At 39.8% G+C, this 13,514-nt stretch overlaps 1 protein-coding gene across 5 annotated transcripts in view; it reads left to right on the forward strand.

The window, feature by feature from the left end:
• GRIA2 (glutamate ionotropic receptor AMPA type subunit 2) overlaps window positions 1–13,514 on the forward strand; it is a 168,598-nt gene that overhangs the window by 90,858 nt on the left and 64,226 nt on the right. For all 5 annotated transcript variants that reach the window (XR_014470322.1, XM_083172434.1, XM_083172442.1 and 2 more), the window contains exons 4-5: window positions 8,054–8,250; window positions 11,076–11,129. Coding sequence is in view for 4 of the 5 variants with exons in the window: in XM_083172434.1 (XP_083028560.1) it covers window positions 8,054–8,250; window positions 11,076–11,129 (251 nt within the window). In the remaining variant the exon portion in view is untranslated. The remainder of the gene's footprint in view (window positions 1–8,053; window positions 8,251–11,075; window positions 11,130–13,514) is intronic.

Here is a 13,514-nt window from a genome sequence, read left to right on the forward strand (position 1 = left end):
CGGGGCGGGCATCTGACATCGCCGGATGTCAGCTGCCCGCCCCCATACATGATTTCACACGGACAAGTGTCCGTGTGGTCTTGTGTTGCGGGACCTGGTGGAGCGTGCGGCCCTGCATTCGATGTTCGGCGACCATCGAATGCAGAGGCAGCTCCCAAGACGGAGGAGGCGTATCCCCGTCCAATTTCATGCGGATCGCCACATATCCGCGTACGGACGGCAGGTGGCGATCCGTATGGAAGGCGGGGATTCGCCTGCACGGTCGCGGCCGCATATTCTGATCGGGCCGCACCGATCAGAATAAGGCCCACAGAGACTCTGCAATCTCCCAGGCAATCCTCTCACACTCTTCACTCTGGCAGCCTTTTTACAGCTTGCTTGCTGATTAGCACTCTGTGAGGCAAAACACCTGTTTCTAAAAGGTGTAGGACAAGAACCTGGGACAAATATACCTGCCCTCAAACACTACTCCAGTGTTCTTGTCACAATATATATTATAGAATATTTATGGCTATTTACACAATTATTGTTTTATTTTATTATATGGTGTCAACATGTGTCTGTAGTGCCGTGCACACTGGCATATTTATTATGGTTGTAGTGTGTGCTGTTCACATGGGCCCCAAGCATCCCCCAGCACTCCTGGCTCTGTGCATGCAATACAATAAACAAATAATACAATATAAAAACAAAAAGGGATCAAACAGATATTACAGGGCAACACACATAGCGATTTAGGGGCATTTTCTCTGCAATCTCACTAGATCGCTTAGAAAATGTCCCTACATCGCTCCGTGTGTACGGGCATAGCGATAGCGATAGCGATGCACGTCCCTGCTCGGAGGGATCACCTGTTCATTAATATCCAGCATGCTGGATAAATCTAGTAATATAGCTGGGTGGAGGACACTGGCCCTGACAGATCGCTCAGCACACATCTCTGACACATCACTGACACATCGCTGTATGCTGGGCGATCTTGCTTCGCATTCTGAGTGATCTAGCATCGCTCAGAAAGCTCAGCAAATCGCTTCATCTGTAGGACCTTTTATATCATTGCAGTACGCAATTTAAATTTTGTACAATAACTTTAATTGAGTTTTGAATATTATTTAGTGTATTTCACAAAAAATATACATAGATATTCATACATGGTAATCTTCCTCTTTAGCATAGTCCATAATAAATGGTGTTGGTAGCAGGTGACATAGATCTTGTCCAGTCAGATGAAAAATAAACCTTATAAAGTCCTTATGGTTTCACATCTGATTGCACAGGATAAAAATAGAACATGATCCTCTCAGTGCAGTATACTTTAGTGCTTAGGTTATGTCTAAAAAGCATACATGAACATGTGGCACATCATATTAGAGTAATAAATCAATTCAGTGCTGAGTATATTTATTTCATGTAAAGCAAATTAAATATATACTAATTTATCTTAAGAGTGAATTCATTTACATGAGAATAAATTCAGTCCAAACACAATAAATAAGGTCTAGTAGGATTTATCATAATTAATATGGAGTAGTAGTGTTGTCTTTTATAAGAGATTTATGTATGTAGGCTAGCTGGATTAATTCATAACAGGGCCTGGCTAGATTTTTGCATCCACAAATGAGTAAATAAATTACAACATAAGGGTCACATGTCAAGAATACAAATCAGACTTGCATGTGATGAATTGGCAAATTAATGGTCCCGTTTTCTTGCCGCTTTCTAGATGCTACACTTGCATTGTGGGCATTTGTGCATTTTCTACCTAGAAATATTATAGATTTTTTTGCATAATCTACTACCACCTCATAGTCCACAACATATACACTTATACAGTAATATTACTGTAACATGGTATTGCTTTAAATAATGAATGAATTAATTAGTTGATAATGCAGCTAATGAATAATGCAGTGCTTCTGTTCAAAAATATGGTTTTATCAAATATTTATTTATTTTATTTATTAACAGTTTCCTATATAGCGCAGCATATTCCGTTGCGCTTTACAAAGGAGACAGTGATACAACAAACAGGGTATTTACAGACAGTCAAAAGTTAGGAGGGCCCTGCTCGCAAGCTTACAATCTATAGGGAAATAGGCATTGATACATAAGGATAGATACTGTATTCTTTATTGTATCGATTCCACCAGAATGCAAGGTTATATGATAAGCTTGCCTGAAGAGATGAGTTTTTAGGGAACGCTTATAGGTTTGGAGACTGGAGGAGAGTCTTATTGTGCTTGGGAGGGCATTCCACAGAGTGGGTGCAGCCCGAAGAAAGTCTTGCAGTCGGGAATGGGAGCGAGTAATGAGTGTGGATGAGAGACGAAATATAGAACTAAATGACTGTATTTTATTGTTATGTTGTTGCAGGTATGGGATCTTCTTTTCCAAAGTCTGTTTTCCAAATAATTTATGAAAAAAAAAAATTATTGTTGTATTTTGGTGATTTTTCTATAGACAAAGACATGATCACCAACAATTGTATAGTGCAGTTACCATAATGAGCTCTCAAATAATGCTGAGTAGATTAACACTTGGATGCGGATTGTGCTTTATCCCTGCACATATTCAGTAGTGAAGTGCACACAAGTATGGGGTATGTACTGTATAGTGTTCCTGCTAGGCTGTTTTAGTGAAGCGCTGCGCCCTGCCCGAATTTTAAATAGCAAAATGCACCCTGCCCCTCTAGCAGCCTGTTGCCTGTCCCGCCGGGGAAGTGCCGGGCATCGCCATCTACGGCGGCACTGGGCTTCCCCAGCAGCTCAGGGACTTTGTTGCGGCTGGGCCCGCCCCCTTTAGTGACGCTGTGGCTCGCGCATGCCCCCTTTAGTGACACAGCGGACCGGGCACGCCTCCTTTAGTGACGTCGGTGGGCCCGGTCCGCCCCTCTTATGCTGCCCCCGTGCAGCAGCGCCCTGCCCCATTTAGTTCCTAGAAGGAAGACTACTGTATACAGTATTCATATGCACTTTAGTTAAATGTCTACTTGCAACCCAGACGCATATCTATTTCAGTGAGGATAAGTCAACAGAACTGCAGGCCAGTAAGATTTGGGAGGACGTTTTAATATGCGTAGAAATTCGTATTAATATGCGTAGAAAGTATACGCATAGGTCTGTTGTTGATGACAAGCAGCAAACCAAGCCTACCATGTTGAAAAAATGTATACAGTTCTGCCAGTTATAGAATAGTCTTTAGTAGGTAACAGCAATAATATAGACCACGTTGGCAGAACATTAATTAATATGATAGATAAAATTATGCAAATAAATAACATTTAGTTTATTTAGCAGTCACAGATGCAGAATAACACTGGACTGGAGAAACATGAGTGTTAGCTGCATGTGGCTATTGAAACAAGGATTTGTGAATTCTGGTCAGGGAAAGAGCAGCCCTTTCCCATCTATAGTGCACCAACTACAGAGAGAAATCCTGATAGCCTGAGTTGTTCGTAGCTAAAGCAGACATCTGTCAGAAGATAGGATATGTCCCCTATTTACGCTTAAGCCAAAGCTATGGGGGAAATGATTATTAATGCAGTTGACAAATATGTGAATGTCATGTCAAAAGTAAGCATGCTTCAAAAAGCCCTTCCTGTCTCATACAAGGGACAAGGGTATAGGAAATGACATGTTCAGGGGTTGTAATTTTTCTTACTTTGTGTTGAAGGTTACACGCAGGGGGACATATTGTTGGTAAATCATTGCTTTTTCACCCTTAAGGTGTGTACACACGGGGGCAATATTGGCTGAAATCGCTGGGAATATGGTCCAGTGATTTGGAGTGCTGCTGGCGATAAATCGCCAGCTGCGCGCTCCCGTGTGTACTCCCTAATGGTCGCTGGTCGCAGGAGCATGCTCCTGCGACCAGCGGCTTTGCCAGAGAGGACAGCGGCTGAAGGTTTCCTTTGCTGCTCCCCCCTTCCAGATGCTCCACCCCCCCCCCCCCCGCCCCGTGACGCTGCTCCCTCCCTCCTCCCTTCCAAGTGACAGTAGCTGCTGCTCCGCCCCCCCGCCCCCTGCCGCTGCTCCCTCCTGCCTTCAAAGTGACAGCAGCAGTGTCTGCTGCTGCTGCTGCTCCCCCCCGCCCTGTGCTGCTGCTCCCTCCCTCCTGCCTTTGGGTATCTCCCCCCCTCCCCCCTGTAGCAGTGTCTCCTTTATGATTGCTGGCGATATACTGCTAGCAATTGCAAGCAATAAATCACCAGCAATCATATCGCCCCGTGTGTACACACCATTACAGTGTAGGTGTACTTTTGTACATCTGTAACTTAGAAGTCTAGTTGTACGAGTCACATACCCAGGCATTTGGTGAATAGTACTGTACAGACTTGCTTACTATTTGTAATTGCAACTGAAGTAGGTGTAAACACAGATGCAGGACCACCCATTACGAGCAATATTTTTTGTAGGAGCTGCTATACACGATGATGATTACAGTGCTGTGCAGCTAGAAGCAGCTATGTTATATAAAGTCACAGCCATGTACTGTATTTGCATTTCTTACAGCAAGTGTCATTTCCATACCGGCTGCTGCAAGGAAGACTAGTCACCTTTTATAGGGATAAGTAACTCCATATTGTAAATGCAAATGTTGCTTTTATTAATAAATATTCTATTTTCAGGTGTATTTGCATAATTGTATTTGTAAATAACATAATAATAATAATAATAATAATAATAATAATAATAATAATAATAATAATAATGTATTAACAAGTTGTATTACATTGTTAAATTGTGTACAAATAAGGTTATAGCACTTCTACATGAATAATGAACACATGTTAACTAATGTTGGCCATACATCAGACCAACTTTCCTCCAACCATCCAACTAGTTGGTTGGATGGAATAAAAACCTGGTACTGGATAGGAGCAAATGTAATTTGTAATTAAGTAATTTGTTTCCCAAATCGGAAAATGGACAACAACTGTCACTCAGACGCGGTACTGTAGTTGGACCTATTTGATTTAAACAATTTCACTAAATGTTTTTGTCCATTCACATAGCAACCAATCAGATTATATTTATAATCTTCTAGAAGATTCTAAATACATAAGAAGTAGAATCTGATTGGTTGCTATGGGCAACATCCCATCTTCAATAGAACTCCCATTTTAGTAAATATACTGCAGTAGCACATAAAGCAGCAGCGATTTTATCTCCACAATAAGAAAAGTGTTAGTAAATGGACCCCATATTCTTAAGCTAAAGTGATGTCATGCCCCCTTTTACATGAGACCACTCCCCTTTTTGAGATGCGCTCGACAGGGCTGTGCAGATAATACCAAGTCTGCATACCATAAGATTTGGAGGTGTGATATTGTACTGTACTTTTAATGATATTCTGTATAGTGGATGCTATTTTTTACTATCTAGGTGTTCTAGGATATTAAAAATTATATTTATTAAGAGAAGCTAGCATCTAAGCAATTCCTTTTGCACCAATGCTTGCCCATACAGCATAATAGTAACATGTCTTACACCAATACATTGTAATGACATTAGGACAAACACCCAGCTCTAGCTCAGGCTGTGACATTCATACAGTAGGTTATGAGAGTGGGGAAATAGAAATCCCTGCCTCATGTAGATATGAAATGAAACAAGTGTTGTACAGATGAGGTAGATAAAGTGGTTATTTATTTACAATAGATATACTGTAGATAGCTCCTGGATGAATCTCTATCACTTCCCTTATCACAATACAATACATATACTGTATCTGAGTATATCACAATCACTTGTCATACTGTAGTAGTTTATCACTTTACCCTTTCTCAGGCGCATCTGGAGATAACATATCCCTTTTGTACAAGGGCTGGCACCTGACTGCTGTGTAGCAAGCGTTCTCCCTTAGCTCCGCTACTCCTCTATTTTTCCAGCACCTGATTAATGTTTTCATTGTCACCACTGTCATATGTCTCATAGAGATGTCCCTGTTGGATTTCATTTGGGTATTGGTACCGGGTGTGACCCTCTAACACTCACATGTGTGCATCCTTTGTTCTGAATATCTGCATCTGTGGCATACAGTGTTTACATTCACTAGAGCTTACATAAATATAACCTAGCGCATTCTCAGCGTCCAATTCTATTATAGATTAGTTTCATGCAGTGGTGAAAGTAGAAAAAATGACTTAGTGGTATGGTGCTGTGCCACTGGGCGTGGTTAGGGTGTGGCAAGGGGCGTGGTCATATGACACAAGGGGGAGTGGCTGCATGACAAAACTTTAGAACATGATGACATTTCTATTTGGGCTTGTGCATTGCATCCTGCACACAAAATGTAGGAGCCAGATAAACTACAAACACCGAAGGCGCGTGGCCAAAATTTACACAGTAATGCCTGTTACGCGTCACACACCCAATACATATTACCCATGCCATAATGCCATTACACAATATGCCCCACAACATAATGCCCATTGCGCCACTGCCGCACAACTGATGCCCATTATTAATATGCCCCCACAGTGCCAGATGTGCCCCCAGTGCCACACATATATACCCACAGTGCCAGATATGCCCCCATAGACTTAGACACATATGCCCCCACAGTCCAGATATGCCCCCACAGTGCCACACATATATATGTACTGTAGAATAGCAAACTAGAATGGATTTAACATAGAAGCTATTCTCTAATCATCTACTTCAGGTTGCACAATATTGTCCTAATCCTCCTTTAAGAAAGGATTGTGGGCCAGATTCTCTAAGCTTCAAAAGTGATAAAATCCAGAGTGATAAACAGCCAGCCAATCAGCTCCTACCTGCCATGTCACAGGCTGTGTTTGAAAAATGTCAGGTAAGAGCTGACTGGCTGGCTGTTTATCACTCTCTATTTTACCACTTTTGAAGCTTAGAGAATCTGGCCCAGAGTGTGAACAACCAGTGCTATTTTTTTTGCATTGCATATATTATATAACATCCTAAATGTAGTTAGGATTTTTTCAGAAAGAATGAACTAGAATAAGGCCCTCAATCTTTTGTGCCACTCAAACACGTTTGCATGTGATATACAATCTGCCCTGTAAGCCTCGGTTAGCATATTAAATATTTGGTTGTACATCTGTTGCCGACCGCAACATATCTTAAGATAGTTGGCACTTTGCTTATGGTTGCAGTTATGGCTACTTTAATAAATACAAATTGCACTTGTGATTTGGGGCACATCTCAGCCCATTGTGCTGATGCCTTTATTTTGACACTATGCTATTACATATGTTTTAGGCCTCAGTGGAATGTAATCTTGGAACTATGATGTTTTCTAACCACCAGTGGAAAACATCTATATGATGTAACCTAAAAGACAGCAGTTCTGGACATTATAGAAAATAGTTTTTAATAAATAGGAAGAATAAGGCTCTTATTGCATGTGGGGGGGGGGGGGGACTATTTTAGTGCAAAGGTTCTGCCTCTGCCTGTTTTATAATTGTCAGTCACCTACACTGATTTTGTTATTGACCATAATAATGATTTTGTACTGGCCCATCCATCTGTGACACCACTGGAGGTGCCACAGCAACCAGTTTTGGAACAATTGAGTTTAAAAGTCATAAATGATGTAAAATATATATAGTATATAAAGTAATATATTTACAAGGCAAGAAAATAGTAATATATATATATATATATATATATATATATATATATATATATCGTAGAAATGTCCTATGATATACTACACTTCAGAGGCCACATTCAATGGGCTATATATGACTATTTATCTCAGTAATAAGTTAAAACAATGCAATTAATCAAAGAGACAGACACCTATCAGCAGGCATTTTAAACAAGATATGACAAACACATCTGACAATAAAGCAGGAAGGGGCTGGGGGCCGCAGCTGAAAGCTTGGAGGCTGAATGTGGCTGTTTGTTTCCCATCACCCTTCCAATATATATTATTCCAAAACCCCACTAGAGAAATATTTTGGGACAGTAGAAAATGGTCACAGTGTCCTTTAAGAAAAAAAAAAAATGACTTGCACCCCAGGTTACTGCTGATCTTGACTGTATTTATGTCCACTATTTTGTCTCTAAAGGTTTATCAACACTGCAAGCTGTGCTGGACTCTGCAGCTGAGAAGAAATGGCAAGTGACAGCAATCAATGTAGGCAACATTAACAATGACAGGAAAGATGAGACATACCGTTCCCTCTTCCTGGATCTGGAAATCAAAAAGGAAAGGAGAGTGATTCTTGACTGTGAGAGGGACAAAGTAAACGACATTGTGGATCAGGTCTGTAGTTAGTTGGACATGGTGACACTAAAAGTTGATGACACTATTGAGTGTAATGAACAAACTACACAATAACATATATTTTAAATTATGAATGTATTGACTTTTTATAATCTCATATATTGTAAGGTGTGCTTCAGCTGCGTTTAAGGAAGAATAACTACAATTATATTAAAAACACATTATAATGGAAAAGATATAAACATAGGGTGAAATTTAATAGGATGAGAGATTCTAGAAAGTGAGAGATTTGCTTAGAAATCTCCAGTTTTTTTAAAGTGGCAATTTTTTACATGTCAAAATCAAACTGGTTTTGCAGTGTAAATGATTGCCGTTTTTAAAAAAAAAAATGGAGATTTCTTACCAGATCTCTTGCTTTCTGAATCTCTCATCCTATTAAATTTCACCCATTGAGTTCAACTATTACTTTTTCACTGACTTTTTTAGGTATGCCCACACTTCCGATATATCTGTCGGTGACAATGTTAGGCTCTTTGTCACCGATAGATAAAGTACTGTATTATTATTATTATTATTATAATTTTATTTATAAGGCGCCACAAGTGTTTCGCAGCGCCGTACAAAGGAACAATACAGGGAAACAAAACTTGGCATAACATTGAATAAATAACAAAAATACAGTACAAATAAAGAGCGCCACAGATCAATACACATTACAGCTTGGATATAAGTAGTGAGGACTCAATCAACAAACAACTAGAGGCTTGAGGCCAATGATGGAGAGGAGTATGCAGATGAAGATGGTCACTGAGTGTTGGAGTAAAGGAGAGCTGTGAGTGAAATGTGAAGAGAAGTGGGCTTTGACAACAGGAGGGAAGAGGGCCCTGCTCAGAGGAGCTTACAATCTAGTAGGAAGGGGAGACAGACAGATTACAAGAGGTGCAAGCGAGGGGGTGGTGGTTAGATAGCAGGATGTAAACAGGCAAGGGGTCGGAGAACCAGCTGGTTTATGCAGTGGAAGGTTGAGTATCCCGTATCCGAATATCCGTTATCCGAATTATTCCGAAAACCATACATTCCAGAAAGTGAAAAAAAAATATTTTTTTTGCTAAAAACTCACTGTGGACATTTGTAACAGCACTACTGAGGACATGATATGTAACTGGTACTATATATGTACAAGTAAATGATTGCTTGGCATTCAAATTCAATATCTGAGATAGTACACAAATTTTGTTTCATGTTTTTGAAACCTTGTTTTTTGAACAAATAAAATATATTTGTGTGCATTTTATGTGGTTGATGTGTCTATATACAGCATAAATGCAAGATACTTCAAAATACAGTATTGAAATATTAAAATATTCTGAAATACGGAATAATCCGTTATCCAAAATTCTCTTGGTCCCGAGCATTTTGGATAAGGGATACTCAACCTGTATCAATTTGTCTATCAAGTCAATATGAACAAATCATCATACATTTCTTTCCTCTTTAAATGATACTTGGGGGGGGGGGGGGTGTATAGCCAACCAAGTTCTCAAACTTGGTACACAGGTCACGTTTTACAGGTCATTCGGCAGGAGCACTATGCATCACCAGCTGTCACAAAATCCAAAGACAACAAAGACAAGTTCCGAGTTTGAGAACCTGTGGTCTACTGTATATGGTAACAGGATATCTGCTATTTCCAACTCTCTACAAAAGCTAAAAAGTTACTGTAGCCCAGCCCTTGCTGGCGATTAGCCAGCAAGAGGGAGCCTGGCTCCATCTGTATGTATAGCTAATACAATACAGCGTATCGAACAAGTCTGACTCATTCCCTACAGTATGTTTATGTTGGAAAAAAGAACAAAGATTGCTATTTATGTTGGTATTAGTGGGTCAGCATATAATTTTATAGAATATAATCATGCATTCCATATGCATAAGGGTAATAGATAGAATCTGATTATGGGCAACATCCCATCTTCAACAGAACTCCAGTCTTAGTCAATTTACCCCATAGAGTATAAAGAGCATGTAATGGGCATAAATTATCAATAAGAGTGTGCACCTGTAAAATAATTTTTGGTTAAAGGCAATGTTTACTGTCCTTTGGAGTGGTGGAGTCCCCAGTTGGAATGCCTTCTGGTCCTATCCTCCGTATGCGGTGGAGGGCAGAGGGTGAGTAGGCATTCCAACTGGGAACTCCACCACTCCAAATGAGAGTTTAACAGGTGCACACTCTTATTGATAATTTATGTCCATAGCGCTCCTTACACCAATCCCAAGTCTTAGGCATAAGACTATTATTCTAATGTCAAAGTTAAATAATGTTTTCCAGTTTTCAAATATTCATATGATATTTGAATAGTCTCCTTTTTATCTATTTTAATTAGAATAATATTTTTAGGAATTCATGTATCTGAGATTAAAGTTGTTTTAGGGAACTGTCTACTTGCAATCCAGCACAGTGTAGTCTTACGGTTGGTTCCCGGTACTGGTAGGCCCAGGACAAATCACACTGCATCTCTATTAAAATCACTCCGAAGCCCCATACATATTACCCCATCCCCACCAATGCCGATATTAGTGGAGGGGCTGCATTGGCAAGTGCATACACAGTTGCCGATGCCGGAAGCGAGGGGGCACGGGAGCATGCATTGTACACACTAGGCAATATTCTAAACAATATCACTCAGAAGCCCTTTCTGAGCAATATTGTGAACAATATTGCCTAGTGTGTATAGGGCTTATGTGTTTTTTATTTTAAATAACTGAAATATGAATTTCTTAAATAATTTTTACAAAATGTCGTGCAAATAACAATAATGTACAATTATAGATTTTTATATAACTTTTATTTTTGTCTTTGTTCCCAGGTAATCACCATTGGTAAACATGTAAAAGGATACCATTATATCATAGCAAATCTGGTAGGTGTAATTTGAAAGTATTGTTTCATAAACAAAAGAAACTAAATCAAAATGAAATATCAAGAGCAAATGCTCATTTTTTTTTACAACACTTAAGGTGCCCATAGATGGTGTGATGATCTTGCTCGATAAACATTTTTTGGGGCGGCAGCATGCGAGGGGATGTGCCTTCATTACACATCCCCTTTCATGCGAGGGGAAACGGTGACACACGGGTATACAGCAGGGCGGCCTGTCTGGCGCTCGGTAAGCTGTGATCTTCGATCTTCGCAGTTTACAGAGCCAACCAGAATCAGGTCCTTACTGTACGATGGGGAGGTATTGATGAGGCTCTTTAGATATAGTTAGGAGCCATTTATATACATAAAAATATTTGTGAATTTTATAAATATGGGTTTATTACTGTTCATGGACCAAATCACTATCATCTTTTAACATCAAGCTGTTTTTAAACAATGATTATGAAGACTGTCATTAGCATCCGCATGCTCCATTTCTTTTCAAATATCTTTATTCCAGTTGTTAGTCTGGTATTTATGTTGTAATGCTCGTTGTTTAGACATGTACTGTATGTTTAGAAAGTCAATAATCCAAAACAGGATTAATCAATGTAAGATGACCACTTACAAAGACCAATTTCCTATTCCCTCTTCTGTTTAAGATATTGACGAGATGATGGTAGTATGCAACCCTGATGAATGAATATCAATACATGACTAATATATTTATTTGATTTTACATTGGTTGCTCAAGTAAAGAGCAAATTAATATTTTTGTCCAATAGTTTTGACTTACAGAAGGAGATTTCCTTTCAATTAATAGGAGTTTTGCAGCATAAACCAGAGATTGTAAGACAACTCATTAGACCACATCTGCTATTACAAGTATTTGATTCCCTGTTCATAGTTAGCAAATCGCTTTAAAATATCAGTATCTTATTTTTGTTTTATATGTAACTCTTAGAAGGCAATATTGACAAATTACACCTTATCCTACTCCTACCACCAGATGCAAACAAGTCCATTTACCATTACCCAGACACCCGTAGAGTGATTGACATGAAGTGACTGTGGGTTGACTGGGAGTGGTGGCACAAATGCAGGAGTGTTATAACCTTTCATGGGGCTTGTATATACCGTCCTATCATTTAAAAACATGGTGCCTGCATCACCACTGCCATGTCCAGTCTGCATATTCATACCCTTAAGACCGATATTCCTTGTTCTTGCATATAGGCTGCAAATATGTACGCAATTGTGAATGAATTGCGAAAGCTCCGGTGGGTGTCTTCTTTTTTGATGGCAACTTAACGTCCTGATTTCAGAAGGTGGGATTGGGTTCATTGGGGGTCTAAGTACTATGTTTTGGGAGAGATATATCAATTCTTGGAGACAGAGGAAGTCGAATGAGATAAAGTACCAACCAGACAGTTGTCACTGCCATATTACAGGCTGTGTCTACATAGTCTCTCTCCAAGGCTTAGTACAAAGACCCCTAAGTCTGGACTATCAGGGTCATCACTTGGGCAAGGAAACCCCAAAAATCATATAAAGCTATTGGTCCCCCAAATACTTGGTCAAGCAACAAATATAGGAATAAAATGTAAATAAAATACATTAGCTACAGTAATCAGGTTCCTTAAATGTCCTAGCAATAAATCCTAACACAGTCACCTCTCCTCTGCCAGATTTGTTTTGCCTTAGCAAAAGTGAGAGCAATACTTGACATAAAATACTGCATGCTTTCATTGAACGTGGAAAACATTAGGTTTGATTAGGAACCTTTTAGGGGTGAAGAATTGGAGTGTGAAGGTGCGACTGCAGACTTTCGGCGTTCCCCCATCTTTGTTTCTTTGCTACTATACTAAGGCTGTCAATTACAGTACATATTCAATTTAGTTTTAAAAGTCATAGTGCCTGATTCAGAGATGTATGGTATTGCAGAGATGCAACTGTGGAATTCCATAACATTTAAATGCATATGCTGCAGGAGACTTCTTGATCCTATCCCCTCCAATATTATCCGTCATCTCAGTCCATCAGTCTGCTCTCACCTGGCTCACCTCTTTAATCTTTCCCTATCCTCTGGGATCTTCCCTTCCTCCTTCAAACACGCTCTTGTCTCCCCAATTCTCAAAAAAACAAATCTGGACCCCAACTCTCCATCCAACTACAGGCCCATCTCCCTCCTCCCTTTTGCCTCCAAACTCCTAGAACGTCTGACCTATAATCGTCTCCTAAGCCACCTTACTGCTAACTCCATTCTAGACCCCCTCCAATCCGGGTTCCACCCTTTACATTCCACTGAAACTGCCCTGACCAAAGTCACTAACGATCTACTATCGGCTAAATCCAAAGGCCTCTTCTCTATCCTCATCCAGCTTGA

Source organism: Crinia signifera, chromosome 1, assembly GCF_055691185.1.
Source record: "Crinia signifera chromosome 1, ASM5569118v1, whole genome shotgun sequence".
Lineage (NCBI taxonomy): Eukaryota > Metazoa > Chordata > Amphibia > Anura > Myobatrachidae > Crinia > Crinia signifera.